This window comes from Cyprinodon tularosa, unplaced genomic scaffold, assembly GCF_016077235.1.
Source record: "Cyprinodon tularosa strain WSP-4 unplaced genomic scaffold, ASM1607723v1 ctg398, whole genome shotgun sequence".
In the NCBI taxonomy this organism is placed as follows: domain Eukaryota; kingdom Metazoa; phylum Chordata; class Actinopteri; order Cyprinodontiformes; family Cyprinodontidae; genus Cyprinodon; species Cyprinodon tularosa.
In genome coordinates, this window is record NW_024039116.1 from 610,708 (window position 1) to 632,781 (window position 22,074).

Here is a 22,074-nt window from a genome sequence, read left to right on the forward strand (position 1 = left end):
CACCGATGTCGAGCGGTTGAAGTTCCTTTGTCAGACCCCCGGGATAACAGCGTTCATTTGATTCACCATTTTTTTTCACATCGGCTGTGAGATGGGCACGCAGTCACAGATTAACAGCGATGGTGATGCGTGGAATAAAAAACACCTGGTCTCACATACACCTCCCTCAGCCACGCTTTCATCATCTCCTCATCCATCCAGCCTTTTTCATTTGCGTTAATATCATATGTCATCAGAGCGCTGTGTCTGTCTCGCTGTCAGCTCCCAGATCAGCTTCTCTGATTGGTTGATGCGGCGCGTCCAGCAGCAAAACTTCAATTTTTCCATCTCGAGCAGCAGCGCGTTGGCAGATGCTTAAACGCTCCCGACGCGCAGCGCCTGCTGCTCAAAAGGCGCTGCGGGACCTTTTGCTGCACCTATACGCGCGTCAACCATTGACTTGCATTTAAACTCGCTGCTTCTGCTGCACCTGCTGGGTCCGGTTCACACCGATGTCGAGCGGTTGAACAGCGAGCACAGGGTTAATTTGTTTCACCATGTTTTTCACATCAGCTGTGAGATGGGCACGGATGGAGTCACAGATTAACAGCGATGGTGATGAGTGGAAAAAAAACACCTGGTCTCCTTACATTCAGCCACTCTTTCATCATCTCCTCAATGAGGTGGTCTCAAAAGTCGCAGTTACAACACACATAGGGCACACCGCACCAAAGGGCGCACCGCACATTTTGAGGGAAAAGGGGATGTTTAAGTGTGCCTTATAGTCGTGAAAATACGGTAAACAGGCTACACAGTAGTTGGCATGGGTTATTGCACAATGAGAGAGAAGAGTATTGCACATGAGTGACAATAGCTAATGCAACCAGCTCCGTGTTGCATGTTCAATAAAAAGATAAAATCTTACAGCAGAATAAATTAAAGGGTAAAAAGGAGCTGAAAAAAGTTAAAAAATAGTGAACAAAGAGTAGAAACTAGAGAGCTACTGGAGAGGCTGAGGTCTCCTACAGCGCGGGAAATCACTGCAACATACATCTATTCAGCTTTAATGTGTGCAAAGAGAATTCACTGGTAAAAGGCAAATGTTTTTGTTATAATTTCTCATGATTACAGCTGATTTTGTTTGAGAAGTTGGTTATGTTGAAGTTGATTTTGCTGAAGTGTGACTGCAGCCTGTAACTGTGGACTTAATATACCTAAAGAACTCTTAATGTTGTCTTGTATGTATTCATGGGATTGTTTATGTAACATAAGCAAATATATTTTTTAAAATGCTTAAATCTTATTGTTTGTTTTACTCTTTCTGTCACTCATTTATTACCTAAACTGTCCTTTTCATTTGAAGAATGTTCTTTTCTCAACCCCCTTTTTTTAATCCTGTCCAGCCTGTGTCCATCTAACACAAACGTCTGTGTTCACAGGGAGTCCCCGGGCTTCAGCCTCTGCCCTACACTTCCCATCCCCCTCCATCATCCAGCAGTCTAGCCCTTACTTCACCCACCCCACCATTCGCTACCACCACCACCCTGGACAGGACCCCCTGAAGGAGTTTGTGCAGTTCGTCTGTGCTGATGGCTCAGGGCAGGCCTCCGGACAGGTAAGGCTCTCCAACAGCGAGGAGGGAAGCTGCTCCGTAAAGCTGGAGCCTCAGATAGAGAAAATATGATAAAAAAAAACAATATTACAAAACATGGAATCTAAAAGCAGAAAATAGAGCATGTTAGTAGAAAAAGAATGGAACAGAATGCTACTTCTACAAACTTTTGCTTCCATAAAAAAAGTGTTTAGCTTGCTTGACATTTACCTACTATATTAGTATATTTGACATACAAATAGTGTAAATTTGTAGTACAGAAATAGGTTAACGCCACAGTTTTACAATTATTTTATTGGGATTTTATCTGATAGACCAACAGCAACAAAAGTGACATGTATTCATAATTGAACGCTTATTGAAGCATTTTTTCTGCATTTATAGCTGCAGTTCGTTGTCTCTACCAGATTTGCATGTTGGTAGACCAAACTGAATGGAGAGCATCCACAAATACAGAGTTCAAAACTTTTTAGGTATATACAGTTCAATCTGAAAAACTCACACAGAGAGAAAAGACAATTAGAAGAAATTTATTGATACAAATTCTTGGTTTTTGGCGCTCAGACCTCTGCAGGAAACATAGGTTTGAATTTTGATTGATATGCATGAACAGGAGCAAAGAATAGGGCTGTTTCCCCCAGGCCTGAAACTGGTGGTGGAGTGGAGATAGATGGAGTTGGTCAGTCTGTAGACTGCTGGTTAGCGAGACGGTCTGCTGAGCTTTATGGTGAGATCCAGTGGACTGCGTGAGCTGATATTAGAGCTTCACTCAGGGACCTGGAAGATGGAAGTCCAGCTTGGATAACACAGGTTGAGAGAACCTGTCCATGATGAGCAAGCATGAAGCGACAGTGGAGAGGAAAAACCTAACCTGACTCTGCCAGATGGATTTGCTCCGCATATCCATCTGGAAACCTTCCGTAGAAGTAATTTTGGGAAGGGGCGAAAATACTGGTTAGCTGATTGGCCTATGTTGGTGATAGACGGGCCAAATAAACCAATCAGATCAACGAAGCATATGACGTACTAACAGAGCGATGACAAAAACACAACCACAAGCCAGGCTACTCTTGCCAAAACCAGTCGGGAGAAGAGCAAAAACATCTTTTCCTCTGAGAAAAGCCTCCAGAGCAGTGTTTTGCTCATCTTCCAGTGAAGAAATACTCTGTAATTATGATAAAACTAACTAACTAGCTAACGCTAGTTTCATCCGCTGAAGCCGCCATGTTCTTTAGACTGAACTGTCGAGCTTCTCATTGCGTCACACCTCAACCCGCCTCAAAGCCAACGCTGATTGGACGTTCGTTTGGTAAACGGCTCCAAATTTTCTTCAACGGAGAGTCTCCAGACTGATCTGTGAGTGAAACCTTGAAAGCTCGGATCAGGATGGTCTCACAAGGCTAGAAAAACCCCCATTGGGAAGAAACCTCTGGCAGAACCAGGCTCAACGTGGTGGTCTTCTGCCGGACCGGTTGAAATGAACCGCAGAATACAGTAACAGTCTTGGAGGAATGAAACTCTGACAAAGTTTTAGCAACGATGGTGGAGGAAGGGATAGAGGTGGGTTGAAACGGGGTCATCTGAATCGAAGTCTGACACAGGCAGCATCATGAGGTAGCAGGCAAGTTGCGGATCGGAGGCCTTTTAAGATGAACTTTAGATGCTTATTGGCTTTCAGCAGAGCTGATTGGCAGTGTCACAGGTGGATGGAGGCGAGTAATCAGTTTATTCAGTTGAACTTCTGCCTAGGCTCCATTATATAGATAGATTAAGATCTAGCCTTTGACTGATCCATTCTGACACATGAACATACTTTGATCAAACACAGTAGTTCAGCTTTGATTGTATCTTTAGGGTTCCATTTTAGGTGTTTTCTTCTCCACACCAACGTTAATCGGATCACTAATCTCAGCTGAGCAAAGAGCACGTTTCCACCATCACTGGGTTTAGAGGGAAAAAGCTTTAATTTTCTTCCAAGCATATTGTTTTTCATCTAACAAGACTTTTCAAGAGTGAAAGCTGTGACAGCCAATCACACAAGAAAAGACGGTGGGCCAATCACGAGCTTGTGGGTGGTCTAAACTAAGGAAAGCAGGCTTTAGTTTGAGCTGCGGTTTTCCACTTGGTCCTGGTGCTCGACTAATATCTGTGTACTGTAGCGTACCATCGTTTTTAGACAGTAAAAAGTGCAGGGGACCAAAACGGACCTTTGAAAAAGTGCATTTGAGAGTTCTGCCCTTTAGTTTTTGTGTGAATTTTCATTACCAGCCATGGAAGGCTTAAGGCCTATTTTGGGGGGGATGAGGCCTCCCCAAGTCCTATAATTGTTAACAAACTCCTAACATCTCTTAGCTGGGATTTTAAACCATTCTTCTGTTGGTCTCTAATAGTTAAAGGATGCCTTCTTCTTCCACCAGGGATTATATAATTTCCATTGAGTTTTAGATTCAGACTCATTGCTAGACATGTTCAGACTGCCAGCTCTTTGTGTCTGTCTGTTTCTAGAAGCTTTTTGCAGTACGTTGTAGCCTCTGTCCTGGTAGTGGACCAATGACCTTAGAGTTAACCCTAGCTTTCCAACACCAGGCGGTACATATCTGTGAAGACTCTCAATCATCCAGATCAGAGTGAAGCTTGAAAAGTTCAGTCTAGACAACTGGACATGAAGATTAAGTTTTTCTAGAAGACTTTTCGCCTCACATCCAAGAGGCTTCCTCAGTTATAACTAGTGATGGGGAGCACTGAAAAAGTCCCCCCCATCCCGCCCAAAAATTACGTCCATGTTGGGCTGTATCCTCTAAGAAGCTTGAGGTCAATGGAAGTTGCTTTCTTTCAATTATATCTTTCTTATGGCCAAATTGATGAGGGCATCAATGAAAGTTGTTCCGTCAACAGTTTGCCTTACTCAAACTGCTGGTCTCTGTAGCTCCACTAGACCTGCCATTGGACTGTTTACTGCCGCCCTAGTGAAGGCTTCATTTTTCACATGAAAGGTAGATGAGTGCTCGGTGGGATTTAAACCCAACCTCAGTCTTCATGAGGCTGTTGGTTCACTGATGTTCTAGCAAACCTCTGAGGCCTTGCAAAAAAGTTAAAAAAAGAATCCACTGGACTTTGTTTCCAAGTTTGAAGATGTTTCGCTTCTCATCCAGGGAGCTTTTTTCAATTCAAAATGTCAGGAATAGCATTGAGTTCGAGGTATGGGGCTTTGCAGGCTAACAAAAGAAGCCAAACGACCCCCATTCCAAGGGGTGGACCGTCGTCCGTTTCAACTTGCATGTTTCCTAGAAAACAAGGGCTTGTTGGGCTACTATATAATGCCTCAAACTCAAGGCTATTTCTGACATTTTGAATTGAAAAAGCTTTCTTGATGGGAAGCGAAATGTCTTCAAACTTGGAAACAAAGTGCAGTGGATTGTTTTTTAACTTTTTTGGAATGACTATGACCTGGATGACTGGGCATCTTGAACAGCACTCTGAGGCCTTCACATAAAAACTGGATTTATACTGAGATTAAATTCAAAAGGGGAATGTTGGCCTAGTGGGTTACAGCAGTGCACTTGTGCTCTGGGAAGGTTGCAAGTTCCCTGTTTGATCCCCACTGACTGCCACACTTGGTTCCTGAGCAAAACCCTTAACCCCACACTGCTCCCTGGGCACCACACAATGGCAGCCATTGCTCCCCAAGGAGATGGGCCAAATGCAGAGAGTGAATCTCCCCATTGTGGCACAATAAAGGGATGTACTATACTTTTTTTTTTTTTTTACATAACAAAACAGATGGACGCAAATTATGGATTAAGTAATGACTGAATACATTTTTAGGTTTTATTTAAGGGGTTTATAGTAAACAAGGCTGAATGTACTTTTTAAGCACTGCTTTGTGTTCTGTCGCATGAAATCCCAATAGAATAAGTCTGTGGTTATAACCTGAAAAGTGTTTTTCATATTTAGATTACTTTGACCACAGACTGCTTCTTTCTTTTAATGTGACCCCAGGACTAACAGCACAAGAGACACACCCACAAATGCATCACACTAGTCACATACCCAGCCAGCTGGTCTAGAAATCTCTGTATTGTCTCGTCAGTGTCATTTTGCTGTTTCTTGTTCCAGACCCCCAACGTTTTCTGCTTCTCCTCTCGTTGTTTTCTTTCTATTGCTCCACCCAACCCCTCCAAAGTTACAACCATCAGCACGAGTCAATCAGTCACGGCACGCTTCAAGTCAAACACACCATTCCTGTGTTGTGTCATTGTGTTTGTTTTCATCTCTATAGCTGTTCCGATTTCAGTTGTTCAGTTTTTTTGGTTGTTTGGGATTTGGTATCGTTGGTGGTGTTGTTGTGATTGTGTAGACGAGTGTTCTGCCATGGTTTTAATTTCTTGTCATCTGCTGGATGAGTCCAGTCAACTGGTTCTCTCACTCCCCTCCCCCACCCACTGCTTCCACAACCTCCTTTCACCCCACACGGATCACCTCGATGGAACCTGGTCCCGATCCAAATCACTTCTTGTGGTGACTTTTATTTTCTCACACCTTCATCAAAGATGGCGTCCGCATACTTCATTCGTTTAGTTTGTTTTTTTTTACACTCCCGTTCTTTTCTTCCGTCATGAAATTGTTTATTTTGGGCCCGGCCTCCTCCAGCCGCTCCCCTTGTCCATTCCGTGTCTGCGGGTTGTCGCATGCCGCCCTCTTGATCCTATTTGTGTTGTCCGCAGCCGAACGGGAGCGGCCAGAGCAAAATGCCAGGCTCCTTCTTGCTGCCTCCACCTCCCCCAGTGGCCCGCCCAGTGCCCCTCCCCATGTCCGACTCTAAACCCAACAGCACGCCCCCAGACGGCGGACTCTCCTCGCCCGCATCACCGTGTAAGTGACCCCGCAGAGACCGTTTTCAAAGTAACGACTAAAACAAAAAACAAACCCTCCCTGTAGTGACAAAGCCCAGTGTCGTGTTGTTCCCTCTCCAACCTCGTGCCATAAATCTGTACCAGCATCTCACTCTCCCTTCCTTCCAGAAGAATTTGGAAACCTGCACAGAAAATAACGGGCAGCCCAAATGCTGCAGAGTTTTGATGATGTGTCATTGTAGACATGCGTGGCACTCCACATGGCTTTTTATTCGGCCCCCTGAGCTTTGGTGCCACCACAAGCTGAAGCTGCTTAGCGTGTTGTACCATGAAAGCTTCGCTACGCCTCTATTTCGTCTTTTCCTCCCCGAAAGGACTTACCGGCAAACTTTCAGGTTTGAAGTGTAAACTGTCTCCAGAGGGGCACAAATTTAGGGCAGTTTTTTTTTCCATATGGACTCCGAAGCAGAAACTGGGACATTGCTGGATGTCTTTTTTTTCTTTTGTAATTGATTTAAACTTTGAATTTGGATACTTTAGATTTATGAACCTTAAACAGGAAGAATATGTCAGGTGTTTAAGGTAAGGGAGTGATGACAGAGATACCTTTGTAGCAGAGGGGCACTGGATGGAGCGCCTTTTTTATTTTTAACTTTTAGCTCTTCTTCTAAGTTAGTGTTTTCCTTTTCCCCCGAGTCAGTGTCTCCAAGTCTTTAATGTCTTTTGTATGTTATTTCAATTCTTAGAAACACATAGACGTATGCTGTACCTTCCTTCCTGTGTCTCTCATTACTGTCCTTCCTCCCTTTCCTGCACACAAACAGACCACACGTCTGCACACTGCTTCCCCGAGTCCTTCACGAGGTTTAGGTCTCTGGAGTCCGTGGGGGAACCTCAAACTGCCCTAAATTTGTCAGAGACGTTGATGCCAGGGGGTTTTGAATATCCCCCGACTGATCCTCAGCGTCAGGATTCAGCTGCGTTCAATCTGTCAGCGCAGAGTTTGTCAACTTGATTTAATCACTTAGGGAGATCTGAGTTTGCATATCTGATTATGGAAAACATTTCCGTGGGGTTTAACTGACCTCAATGATGTGCAAAGCAGTACATCTTTAATTGGTCTATTGGTGTATTTATTGACTGGCTGTTCAGAAACTTAATGTCTATATAACTCAGATCTGCATGATATTCACCAAAGGTGTAGGTGCCATTAAACCTTTGATAAACTACTTTTCTGTATTTAAAAGTCTTCTCTCACAATGGTGCAGATGTGCATAAAATAAGTTGCTTGTTAGGAACTCAAAATCATATTGATCCTACAATTTAAAGAAGATGCCAACAAAGTCGCTGAAGTGACGTAACATCAGTTGACTGCAACAAACATAATGAAATTTAATTCTTTACTACAAGATTAACCTGTTTTTTTAGAATCATATGAAAAACAAGGACATCTATGTGATTGAAACAACTGTTGTCAAGGTAACGCTGTTTTAAAACTTTGATTCGCTTCAGACTTAAGTTACATTTCCTGCAAATTCACCTAAAAGCATATCGGTAGCTATATATATCGAAATAATGCAAAGTTATGCATATTTTAAACATACCAAGGACTTAATGCAAACACTTATGTTTTGGAATCTTAACCCTTTAAAACCAAGTGTATCATATTTGAAACATGCATTTCTGAGATCACTTAATCGTCATGGTGATATTTTGGTTCTTGAAAACCCGGACTTACACAATCAGACACGTGTAGTGAACAGAAAACATATAAAATATTATACAAAAATGCTGCTGATGTATCAAAATTGATGCAAATAAATGATCTCATTTATATTTTACAAAATGTATTTATTTCATTTTTCAGAAAGTTCAATGAAAACTGTAATTAGAAAAAAAACTATTTAATTGCCTGTCAATTATTTTCATGTCCAGGCTTTAAAGGGTTATGCCTAATTTAACTAATTTCTATAATAATACTTATAAATACGTATATATTGAGTACTTTACAATTGGTATTTTCAACTCAACAGTCTGCTTTGAAAGTACTAATTAATTTACAATTAAGTACAAAAACAGAAATAAAATCTGACTTTAAATTAGAGGTGGAACCTAATTAAAGATTTTAACTTTGTGTAATTTATCGCATTTTAACCAAAAACTATATATTTAAAAAAAACAACTTTTCAATTAAAAAAAAAATGTTATTGAGCCATCAGATTCGTTAAGGTTTTTAGAAACCCTTGACATTATATGAAAAAAATATCTGCTATAGAAGTGTTAACAATGAACATTAATTATAGCACAATTCCTTTTATTGAATATGGTAAAGAAAATATAAAGCAACAAGGAATGCAATATTACATTTAAGAAACTTAAAGATCAATCAATTAATGTTGTAACCAACTTAATTAGTTTAGTATCAGTGGCAGCAAACTAATTGGCTCAATGCACAACTCCACTCCTTCCTGAATTTAAGGCAGCTCTTCTGTTTCCTGTCTTTTTCTTCTTAATCAGAGATGGGAAGTAACGAAGTACAAATACTTCGTTACTGTACTCGAGTAGATTTTTCTGATATTTTTACTTTACTTTACTACTTATTTTTATGGCGACTTTTTACTTCTACTCCTTACATTTTTACACAAATATCTGTACTTTCTACTCCTTACACTTTAAAAAATTGGCTCGTTACTTTGATTTTGAATCATTTCAATGGAGTTACCGTTATTATTTTTCACGTCATCAATACCAAATTCAATCTAATTGGATGGGAATCTACGTTGCATTTGACGCACCACTACAAGATGAATCGACAGATTCATTGCAGCTTGGTGGCGGTGGCGTTAGAATAGTAGTATGGACGACGAGATGATTGAAAATGAACTCAACGGAGATCTAGTCCTATTGGCAGACATCCATTTAAAATGTAGGCAACGGCATGAAAAAAGTGGTTTCTACTTTTACTTTTATACTTTAAGTAAATTTAAAAGCCTGTACTTTGTTACTTTTACTTTAGTAAAGAAGTTTAATCAGTACTTCCACTTTTACCAGATTATTGTTTAACACAAGTATCTGTACTTTTACTCAAGTACGGAAAGTGGGTACTTTTGCCATCTCTGTTCTTAATGAACTGATTAATCCAGGTGTGCCTAAACTCAGTAACCATGGCCAGTCACACCTGGATTAATCAGTTAAACCCAGCAATGAAAGATAGGAAACAAAAGAGCTGCCTTAAGTTCAGGAAGTAGTGGAGCTGTGCATAGAGCCCATTGGATATAACTCTTGTTCTTCTGGTTGATGTTCTAATTAGTGTTGGGCCGATGCAGTTTTTTGGCCCCGATACCAATACCCCATACCTGGATGTGCAGTATCAGCCCATACCGATAGCATCTGTTTGAAATTGATGTGTGTGTATATATCAAGAACTACATACTACTTGGATATAAAATAATTGCTATCATGGCTTTGTCAAGCTGCTGCCTACCTTTGTGAAGCAGGAAAAAGACTAATACAAAGTGAATCCAGTAGAACTTTTTATGGCCTACCTGGAATGGATGACAATAGTTGAATAAACTTTTGGTTCTCAAAATGGTATCGGTGCCCTATTTGTTGGTACTCACCGATACCCATAACACCATTTTAGTGCTGGATCGGCGCCCCGTCCGATAGTGGTATCGGTGCAACATTAGTTCAATTCAATTAAGTTTATTTATATAGCGCCAAATTCACAACACTAGTCATCTCAAGGTACTTGATAGTTCAACCAGATCATCCAGTCAAATTGATTCAAAGTTTTTTATCTAAGGAAAACCAGTTGATTGCATCAACTCATTGACTCAAATACAATCCCTCACACTAAGCATGCTTGTAACGACAGTGGAGAGGAAAAACTCCCTTTTAACAGGAAGAAACCTCCAGCAGAACCAGGCTCAGTGTGAGCGGCCATCTGCTGAGGCCGACTGGGGTTCAAGGAGACAGAAGCAGAGATACAAAAAGCAGCTGTAAAAGGCGGCCCCGTCCAGGAAACACACAGCCAGGCACCGAGCTCCGAGCCAGCTCCCATGTCAGAGGATGAAGAGAGCACATCCAGCCAGTCACGGTCAGAGAAACAGGACCGCACTGGAAAACAGGCAGATCTCCAGCATCTATAAACAAGGGTGTTGATGGCAGCAGCACAGCTGATGTTTCTCTCCAGGATGGAGTCACAGCCAAACAGGAACAGATGAGGCAAAGCTACTATGAGAAAAAGCAGAGAGAGCATAACGTTAGAGATTGAACTAAAAGATTTTGCAGAATAGGAGAATAGGGAGAGAATGAAGCAGAATGATGAAAAGGGGTCCCTATGTCCTCCAGAAGTCTAAACCTATAGCAGCATAACTATAGAGAAAGCTCAGGATAGTTCTAATGTAAATAAAGTCATGCACGTTTGTTAGCCCACCTGAGTGTTACGTTTGTAGAGGACACCTGGGGAACTACGTCCCGTCTCCTGGGACCCTCGCTGAGAAGTTTGGACTGTTTGGTGTGACTGGCTGTCATTCAGGGATTCCCAGAACCATAGGGCCACTTCCGTGGCACTGAGATGTTTGTTTTTTAAGTCTGAATACCTTCAATGAGAACAATTGTGATACTGCTCATGCATGAGATTTACAGAGAATACAAAAGGTTCCTCCTCAGGATTATAGTATGTCTGAAAAAACACATTTAACACATTAAAATTTGTACAATTATCTAATCAAAATTAACTCATTAAATTCCCGGCCTTACTTTATATACATTCAAAGATTTAGGTCTTGCCCTGTCAGTTTGCTGTTTTTGTGAAAACAGACCAATGTTCCATCCAGTGAGAATACTGCTTTAGTTGATGTGTATTTTATGTTTTTATATACGTCTTTGTATCAAACTTAAGATACAAATTTGAACATGTCAGAGACACCAATGTTGTGAGTCAAAGTTATATTATTTTTGCAGGTGAAGAATTGTTTAAATATTGGGATACCAAACATCCATGTTGTTTTTGTCTGAAAGTGTAATATTTTTACCTCAATAAGCTGAGGAAGGTCTTGATCTTCAGTAGTTAGAGGAAGTTAAACCAGAAAAAGATATAAGTGTGTCTCTATATGTAGTGTCTTTGCTACAGTGAACGGATGAGCGTAAAGAAGATCCCAGCTTTACTGTTATCCTCAGAAGTCTCAGTGAGAAAAATGAGTGGGCTACGAATTCAGAGAAATAGTGTTCGTCAATGTGCACTAAATTTGTGGTGTGAGGAAAATGAGTGTAGAACTGTGCAGTTTGCAGATGATTTCCAGATGTTAGCTAATGACTGCTAACGCTGTGACGGCAGAGCTGTAAAGTTTGCTACGACGGATCAGAGTATAAAGAAACAAAAGTATAGATGACATTTTATGTCCTAACTGGACTCCAGATCTTTTCCTACTAAAGAATCCGCTGGTGGATTGTTATTACTCTTTATAATAAGGCAATTCTGCATGTTATGAGACCAGAGTCATCAGAGCAACAAAAAAAAAGAGTTAATAGTAGGTAAATTAGAGATTAGCATTTTTAATTAATATAATAAAAGACTAATACATGTCTAAGTCACTCAGGTCTCTCTTCCTACTGGCTAATCCATGTTCTGATAGCCTACTGCTAATAGAGACACCCTGTAGGTTTTTACACAGACATTTGACTGGCTTTAACGTTCAATTTGAAATACTGTCCTTCCTCAAAACATATCTTTCTTGTGTGAAATGAATATAAAACGGCCATATTTATTATTTTGTGTATAAAGGTCTCACTAAAGCCTGGTAAGCTATGATAGCGGCTAAAGGCCTGAAAGCTAGCTCTGACTATTTGGATTATTGTGTAAGTAATTTCTAAGATAAATAAACCAAATAACCAAATAATTGTTTAAAAAAATAGCTTATACATTCAGATAAACCCTAAGTCAAAGTCTAGGTCTTTAATATGGGGATCGACGTCCCCTATTAGGTCATTGAAGTACTGGGAGGTTCATGAAACGTTTCCCCTGCCAACAGCTCTAGGCCTTTGATTCATCACACATAACTCATACCATCTGTGTCATTGTTTAAACTAGTTGAAAATACTTTGTTTTTGTCACCTTTACATGGGTAAAACAAGGTCTCATTAAAAACTAATAACTGCGGAGGTATTTTTCATTTATTTTGTTGTTAAAGAAAGTAGTTCTAAAGCTCTCCGTACTTAAATTTAGTGCAACATGACACTGCAATCGCAATATATAACATATGATCGCCAGAGATGGCAAAAGTACCCACTTTCCGTACTTGAGTAAAAGTACAGATACTTGTGTTAAAAAATACTCTGGTAAAAGTGGAAGTACTGATTAAACTTCTTTACTCAAGTAAAAGTAACAAAGTACAGGCTTGTAAATTTACTTAAAGTATAAAGTAAAAGTAGAAACCACTTTTTTCATGCCGTTGCCTACATTTTAAATGGATGTCTGCCAATAGGACTAGATCTCCGTTGTGTTCATTTTCAATCATCTCGTCGTCCATACTACTATGCTAACGCCACCGCCACCAAGCTGCAATGATTTGCCACGAATGAATACCGCCGAATCTGTCGATTCATCTTGTAGTGGTGCGTCAAATGCAACATAGATTCCCATCCAATTAGACTGAATTTGGTATTGATGACGTGAAAAATAATAACGGTAACTCCATTGAAATGATTCAAAACTTAAGTAACGAGCCAATTTTTTAAAATGTAAGGAGTAGAAAGTACAGATATTTGTGTAAAAATGTAAGGAGTAGAAGTAAAAGTGGCCATAAAAATAAGTAGTAAAGTAAAGTAAAAATATCAGAAAAATCTACTTGAGTACAGTAACAAAGTATTTGTCCTTCGTTACTTCCCATCTCTGATAATCGCATAAAAGACTGCGATTTGCCATTTTCTATGAGGCGCCAAATTGGACAAAAGGTGAGACCAACCACACACACAAAAAAAAAAAAACTATTTTGAAAACAGAGGAAATCTGCCTATGAGTGAACGACACCATTCCCGGACCGAGAGTGCACGAAACCTGGTGAGAAAGTGAAAGGCCGATCTAAAGTGCGCAGGAGACGGATCGAGAGGCCGGTTGAAGTTGTGCACGAGGGCCGACTGAAATGAAGAGACCGAATGAAACTGTTGGGTCTCTTTTCAAAAAACTTTGAGGCTTATTTGAAGTTTTATGCACTATATATATAAAGTTATATTTATATATATATATATATATATATAACAAATACAGATGGGGAAGGCTTCTGTGAATAACAAAAACTAATCAGCCGTTCATTTAGTTTTGCTGTCGCTTTTTGTGAGGAAAATATGGAGTACTTATAATTTTAATATCATTTTGACCAAGAAATTTGTTTCTGGTTTCTCTTTAGATGATACCGCGCCTACTATTTATACTTTTTAAATAATTTCTGACCAAACTTGTTTTAGTATCTAGATTTTCATGAGCAGTTTTCCTTCTACATAAAAGAACTACACTGAAACAGAACTTGATACGATTTCTATGAAATTATTGATATACTGCAATAACGCGTTGGCTTTTGGATTGTCACTACAGTTGATCAATTTCTAAATAAAAGTAAAAAATATTAAAGTGGTGTATTGGACCAGATCATCCAACATTCAGGACTCAGAAACCGTGGTGGGAAAATGAGAAAAAGAAGGTCAAAAGTTTTGACTGGATAATCAGTAATAAGTTAGAAAATATACAAATTGGACAAAATACAACATGAAACAATATGTCCAGTAGAACCATTCATGCACACACATATACTCATTCCGCCATTGTAGTGAGGACCATGTTTTGACTTCCATTGACTTCCATTGATTTTCTGTAATTTTCAACCCTTTCTATGCCCTAACCCTAAAACTAACCATTACCAATGCATACCTCACCCTCACCCTACCCAATTGACACCTTAGCCCTAAAAATAACTATTAGTAAAATAGCAAGTGAGGACCGGCAAAATGTCCTAAACTTTGCCAGAACAGTTCATCAATTTGATGGTAAAATTGGAAAAATGGTCCTCACTCTGATGGCTAGACATGCACACACACACACACAAGGAGAAAGGAGAGGTTCAGTTGTATCTTGGATTCTTCTCTTTCACACAAAGCGCTGTAAAAAGTGAGGCTCATCGAACCCTCAACGCTATTGGAACATGCAGGAAGCTTGGTCACTTTTCCCATAGCTTGAAGAAAAGAGAAGCTTTTAACTCTGTGTTGTCCTTAATATTCAGCCACGCAGACTCATGACACCATTCATTTATAATATCCTAATCGCAGTATAGTCCACAATAATCTCAATCCCACATTTTCATCAAATCGCGCAGCCATTGTTTCAGTTACAATTGTTCATCTCATTGTGAGGTTACGGTATCATTAGGAGAAAAGGCGGCTTTTTCAAAACAGGGGAAAAAGGAGAAGTTTCAAAGTGGTGAAACTTTTCTTTTTCATCCTTACATTTGGGTGAACATAGATGCTGCAAAGAGGACTGTGGGCTTAGTGCACAGGGGGCCCGTTGGCCTCAGCTGAAGAATTTAATCTGCTGTTATTTAGCATTTCACGCCAACTGACTTTTACTGTCCTGTGTTACGATAACTGTAGCATTTGTAACGATGGATTGGGCTGTAGACTGAGGATTAGAACGGTTATTTTAGTTGGATCTGATCTAATATTAACTGCATCTGTTGCGACTTTGTTTGCTGCATTGAATTGATGACCTGCAGAGGTAGTTGCTTATGTCCAGCATGTTGTTTGCTCTGTTTCTGTAGCATACTCCACGCCAGGCGCCACAGCTCCCAACAGGTTTGTCGGCATCGGATCACGGGACAACAACTTTTTGAACATCCCGCAGCAGACACAGGTAAGAGCTCAGGGGTTCTGTTCTCCCTGCCTGCATCTTCATGTCAAAAGTGTGAAAAAAGGGTGAATCTCATCTGCTTTGACTGTAATTAGAGGTAAAACTCAGGAAACTTATCAGCCGTGTGGACGTGAGCCAAAGTTCCTCAGAGCTTGGCTCGTTCTCTCGTCTCGGGTTACTGTGACCCACAGCGCTCCATCAGAGTGTGCGTTAGTACATCTGTATTTTACTGTACTTGTGTGGTTTACCATATGTGCTCAACTGTTTATTTGGCGCGTACGCAGCCGACCCTCAAGGCAAACGGCCTTTTTTTCTCTACCTTTCCTTCCCTCGCTCCACCCAATCCCCTGCTTTTCCACTCTACTTTTTCACTCATTTTTTACTTTCCCCCTCTTTCACCTTCCTCGCTCCTCGTCCCTGTGCCTCCACCATTACCGTCGGTACTTTTCTCATTAGCGTCTAACCACACCCGCCTGGAGCCAGCTCAGTCCCGCACCTCCACATATGGAAACCATCTCAGGATCTCCTCCCTAATTTTCGCTGCCCTTCACTCTCTCGCTTTTTGTCTTGCTTTCCATTTCTCAGCTTCTCTGTTTTTTTTCTGCCCTCTTGACTCATTTGTTTGTTTTTTCTCCTATTATTTGAATTCGCTGCAGATGCCTAAACATTGCAAATGTTCTGCTTTTATTTTTTACACACAGAGGGGTTGGCTTTCATTTTTTTTTTTTTTTTTTTTTTAAAGATCAAAAATAACCACAAAACAGTAAAAAAGGTTCATGCAAAAGTGTCTACGTGGTGACCAGAAGCTCTAACTGCCAGCCGTGGCCTTCTTCTGCCCTCTGGTGGCGAATCTGCTGCTTTACAACAGCATATGAGAAAAGACAAAAAACAAAAAAAGATCTCAACAATGGCTGCAAATGTGGGGCGTAAAGAGAAACAGAGTTTTAAGCTCATGTCGAAGTCACGTCTCAGTCGTCTCGTTACCCCGGGCGACCAGACATGATGTCATAGACGGTGGATCTTGAATTTGAGACGGGCTTTTTGCTTGAGAGGGGTCCAGAAAAAGGAAGGAGGGTGACCAACGTCTGCTGCCAGGGATTTAGTGGAAGAGCTTACAAGAGATAGATGGGTGGAGGGCAGAGTAACCAAGAAGGGAGAAGTTACAATACCCTGGGCCTGCTGGGACGGCGCTGAGAGGGCAGGAGGCAGCACCAGGGCCGCGGGGTGGTATTCATGCGACCTGTTAGAGTCAAACAACACAAAAGGCTGCTTCCCCAGAGGAATGGAAGACTTTCCCAGGCTTGACTTCTAGGATGTTGGCACTTCTTGAGCCTTTGGTTCCAGACTCTGCAGCCAACTTCAGCAGCGGTGACCCAGTTCTGCCCTCTGCTCACACTGAGCAGGAGACGCCCGACATGAAGGTGGTGTGAGGGACACGCAGGGCCAGAGCGCTGCAGCCCCACAGAGAGCCACTTACTGCTCAGCTATAGCTGCATGCACCAGATCAGCCGTTCTCAAAGGGGGGTTCAGGACCCCTCAGACGGTCACCACACACCCAGCAGGGGGGCATCGAGAGATGGTTTTCACAATCATTGTGATGTGATCCCTGAAGTATGTGGAGCTCTAAAATATACATGAAACAAATAAATTGTACAATAAAATAAGTAGATGTAACATGTCTAATGCGTGATTAAAATATGAAATATACCAATACATTATAAAATGCACTCTTAAATACCTTAATGTCCAATTGAATAATTCAAATTGCATAAAAAATTATTAAGTAAATGTAATTATTTCATTTTATATTCGTAGATAAATATAGAGTGAATTGTATGCATGTGATTTTATGTGTTTTACCTGAATTTCAGTTTTCAAAATATTGTTACAATAATGTACATCATCACATAATCTCCATGTATTATATTGAGAGTTTATGATGTAAACCAGTGGCTCCCATGCACCCCCTAGGGGGTGCTTAGTGTAATTGCAGGGGGTCAGTAAATGAGCAATTTTTGTGGGGTAACCAAATATATATATATATAGATATAGATATATATTGTGAATTAAAGACAATTGCAGATTATTTTGTGAATCACTGTAATAAACCAACACAAAGCAGCACTTTATTGTGAACTGTAATATAATGATAGGTGTTCTTTTAACAAATTAATATCTGCAAAACTGCTTAAAATATGTTTGATGGCAAAACATAATTATGTTTTTGTATCATTTTAAATTAATTTAGTCAATAAGCAGTTTTTTAAGAAGTGTTCCGTTTGAATTTTAAGACGAAAATAACCTAATCTCCTTCTCCTCTTTGTTTTTATTTCTTCCAGTCTTGGTTCCTCTGACAAGATATGTGCACAAACCAGCAAATAGAAATCTTTCTTTACTAATTAACACAAGAAGAAAAACAAGAACAGATCAACAACCTGCAGGAAGACAGTAATTGTCTAACCGACCTCTCACCAACCCGCCCTGACAGTACGTCTCATCCGATACGAAATATAACCCGAGCTACGCAGGAAAATGACGCTTCTAGAGGAACACTGCACATATTCACGCAGTCAGAGGGAGGACCTGATTGGATGACGAGGGGAAAGGGATGGACTCATAGGATGCTAGGAGGAAGATGGAGGTGAAGGAGGACAGCGGTACGCAGGCCTCCTCACGCTACCGCCGTCCAGCGGCGATGCGGGAGCAGCTAAAGGCCGCGGCAGCGGTCAGCTTCTCCCTGCTTTGTGAGCAAATGGCTTAAAATAATCAACTGTCCAGCAATTACAGATTCAAGCGAGAACCCCCCACCCCCCCTTTGATGTCATCATCGCCGTATCGAAACCCAGTCGGCTCCTTTCACCCTGCGACCCATAAGCAGGCGACCATGCCAAACCATCTCCAGATTGAAAGTTGCACTACAAGCTGAATCAGTCAACACTAACCCTAACAATGTGCACTATTTACCTACGAGGCATGGGAGGAAAAACCACGCCGCCTATACCGTTACGTTCTACGAAAAGGAGACAAACCACAGCCCACCAGAAGCCTTCACGTGTCCTCGACCCGCCACGGTTCAGCCCAGCCAATCAGCGGCCTCCCCTCACTCTCACTAAGTTCTCAGTCTGTGTGCCATGACTGCAGGATTTTATTTTCCCACTTTTCAACATTATATTTCTATATATATATATATATATATATATGTAAAAGCTTTCCATTTTTTTTTACCCGATAAGCTCAGTAAAATCCCTCCTCGCATGACGCCATCAGTGTCCAAGATAGTGAGAAATTTCACCGCTGTTGACAGCAGCTATGAGTTCCCCTATTCGACCTTTTTATAAACGTAGATGAACACTGACTAATATTCCCCCCTCGCCTGTTTGCTTATTGGAATCAACTCTTTTTTGGGGGGTTTGTACTGTTTTCTAATTGTTTTTGTATTTGAATGGCAGCACCTTAAAGTTAAAGAAGAAGAAATGATATGTTGAGGTAAAAAACACGGAACCCTTGAGAAACAGTAAGAATTTGGGAAAAATGTCCACCTGCTGCTTTAGATGCGGAGATTGGTATTAACGCCTCGGGAAGCTACAGTGAGCAGCTGGTTAGATTCTTTTTTAAATGGTTTTTTGGTAGAGGTGCCACTCGGTTAACGATTTTTCAGATTTGTTAAGTCTTTCCAGAAGGATCAAGAACAAAACTTCTCCACTGTCACTTTACCTGTAGGCGAGTTTATCTGTTGAAGTGGGAAAAAAGTATTCAACTATTGAACCTAGTTAAATAAACGGAGATCGATGGATTTCAATCAGTCGGCACTTTATTTTCTTATCTTTGCAGAGAGAGAACAGTTGATCATACAGCCCTTACGGCGCAGTAATCAGCCCAGTTCTGCCTAGACAGTTTATCTAATTGATGAAAAAACTGAGTCAAAACAAATTAAACACACTTTAACAAACCTTGGGAAACAATTTGGCTTTTCGTGGGAATAAGTAGGTTTTTTACTAAAACCACCCCTCACTCAGACATTTTCTCAGCCTTGCAGGTGAAGCAAACTGAGTAAAAACATTTTTCACTGGATAAATAGCATAACTAAATATATGAGACAAGATAAATCTAAATTTTCTGACCACACTGTTTTATTTTGGTCTTTTTGCAGCCGGCAGTGACGACATTGGAGGATGAGTTTAAAGTTGGGGTGTAGAAAAACAAGAGGTTTTAATTCTTATTTATTTTATAGAAAATCTGGAAATGATGACAATCAGTTGCTTGAGATAAAGGGAACAGAGCATTAAATACGTTTGACCTGCTAGTAAGAACTTTACTAATTAATTAGCACTAAAATCTGAGGTAGTTTGAAACAAACACCAAGTTTCTACAGGTGTTATTGCACTTTAATTCACTCCACGTATGCTTCATATTTTAGAGCTGCAGGTCCCACCTCCATTTTTAAATCCAACATGGCTGACGTACATATTAAAAGTAGTTACAAACTGCTACTATCTGCACCTGTGTCTGGTAGTAGAAAAGCTAACTGCGTATAATTGCGAAGCTTAAAGCAAAACGTAACATTTAAACACTGTAAAAAAGTTCTAATTAAAGTTGACGTCTTAATTGGAAGTAATACATTTCTTGCCATCTTTATGTAGCTTAAATTCAAATTAGCTAGCCCCAAAGACTGAAGCTAACAGCTAGTCCAAGAAAATTTTCAATCCACTTGCTCCTATAAAATCATTTCACATTTTATTAACCATGCACTAGGAGAAAAAAGTTTATTTTATTCATGTTTTAAATGTTTAACCAATTTAACAGGAGTTATGGGAGAGAAAAATAATCTTACAGAAGGAAATCAATTGAGTTTTTTTATATGTATGGGTAGAGATAGAAAATATAAGTCAGTATTTTAAAATACAAAAGCACACAGTTGGGGACTTCATTAAGAAAACCTTTGGCCATTAGTTTGATGCTGATTTATCTGAACACATTCAATAAAAAAGCTTTATTTTACTTATCAAAATAGGTAAAGAATCTAAAATTTGCCTCTTTAATATTCAACCTTCAGTTGGAAGCAGTGCGTCCCCAATTATCTTCCTGACTGAAATGCAAACTTAAAAAGGAACATGTTGGAAAATTCTGAAAATAAATTGTATATGTATATATATATCAAATTTTGGTTGAAGTGAACTGTGTTACATATTCTAGATAAATGTTTTACGCGGACTCTGCTATTGCCTCTACAAACATAATTTTTTTATTTCATTAATCAAAAGAGGTGCAGATTAAAGGTCATCTCTACCATTCTAAAACAACTACCGTCTAAAAACTTTTTATTCCGGCTTTAAACTAGTTATTTTGTGGCGTACAAAAAAATGAAGTCAGAGGCTGTGCAACACCAATTATCTTCCTGACTGAAATGAACACTGAAAACGGAACATTTCTGATATTAAATTATATATTAAATTATAAAAAGCAAAAACATTCAAGATAAATGTTAAACTTAGGCTCTGGTAATGCTTTTATAATGGTAAACATTACTTATTTATTTCATTAATCAAAAGTGGTCAAAATTAAAGTATATTTCCGCTGTTCTAATAGAACTCTAATCTCTTTTTTTCCGCCTTAAAGGTGTTTTATAAAGAAAAGGACGTGCATCCCTAATAATGCTCCTGAGTGAAAAACACAAAACAGATAATTGTTAAAAGTAACAACCTTATGTTAGGAAAGACAAGCTGTATTTTACTTTGATTTTTATGTTCTGTTTTGCGTCAAATAGTCACTATTAAACACAGGCTGATCCATTGTGACGGACTTCCTCCTAACTCTACTTCACAGCTAAATGGTGTAAATAACCACTAAGTTTAAATCTGCAGATTTTTAACAAGTTCTTAGCTTAATTTTTGGGTAAATAACTGAGGTATATCTGAGACTGATATAGCTGAAGGTAGTTCCTAGAACCTCTTGGACTAGTTTTTAGCCTCTTGGACAGCGAGACCAAATTTATACTAATTAAAGACGCCAGGATTAGTTTCCCTTTTAATCAGATTTGATTTCATTCTATCATACAACTTTAAAGCTTAAAGGATGGTCTGTGAACAGTTTAAAACACATTAAATCTAAAGCTGCCAGCTGTAGCTTCCTGTTGAGGTTATCACTTTTCTCATCCAGCAATCAAAGAAGCATATTAACCCAAATGGTAATTTTATTGACATGGTTTAATTGTTTTACTACCGGAAGGCCCTTTACTCTAGGAAAAAAAAAAAAAAGTTTGGTTTTGACAATCAGAGGATTTTTTTATTTATTTCTGGGGACAGACGAGCTGAACCAACTAGATTTTTTTAAAAGGCACCTACTCCATCCGTTCCTCCTGTAAGTTTATCCTTTTGTTTACACTCCCAGACAGGCTGCTGCTCCAAGAGCTGAACGCCACACTGCGGAGCAAAATAAACACGTCACATTTCTGGTTGGGTTTTTTTTTTATTTTAGGGGGGACGCCATAAGAGATCAAGAGTCAAACACTTGTGCCAGTTAAAGGTATAGTGGAGGATTTTCATAAAATTTTTTGAAAAGACCCACTTAAAAAAAAAAAAAAAAATGCACATGCACAACCCTGTACCCGCTCCTGAGAGGGAACACCTATTTAACGCGTGTGAGAGCGTGCACGAGCCTGTTTCTCCTTGTGCACGCTCTGTTTAAAAGTTGCTGTTTGCATCGCTCATACAAGCGTACTTTCCAAAAGAACA

At 39.9% G+C, this 22,074-nt stretch overlaps 1 protein-coding gene across 13 annotated transcripts in view; it reads left to right on the top strand.

Annotated features, from left to right (window-relative positions):
• Nucleotides 1-21,794, top strand: part of nfixb (nuclear factor I/Xb) — a 284,324-nt gene extending 262,530 nt beyond the window's left edge. For 11 of the 13 annotated variants that reach the window (XM_038297802.1, XM_038297804.1, XM_038297806.1 and 8 more), the window contains 4 exons: nt 1,419-1,594; nt 6,316-6,463; nt 15,255-15,346; nt 17,683-21,794. In XM_038297802.1, the coding sequence (XP_038153730.1) occupies nt 1,419-1,594; nt 6,316-6,463; nt 15,255-15,346; nt 17,683-17,697 (431 nt within the window). In that variant the 3' untranslated portion in view covers nt 17,698-21,794. The remainder of the gene's footprint in view (nt 1-1,418; nt 1,595-6,315; nt 6,464-15,254; nt 15,347-17,682) is intronic. The other 2 variants (XM_038297813.1, XM_038297810.1) reach the window with 1 other exon arrangement.
• The last annotated feature ends 280 nt before the right edge of the window (nt 21,795-22,074 follow it).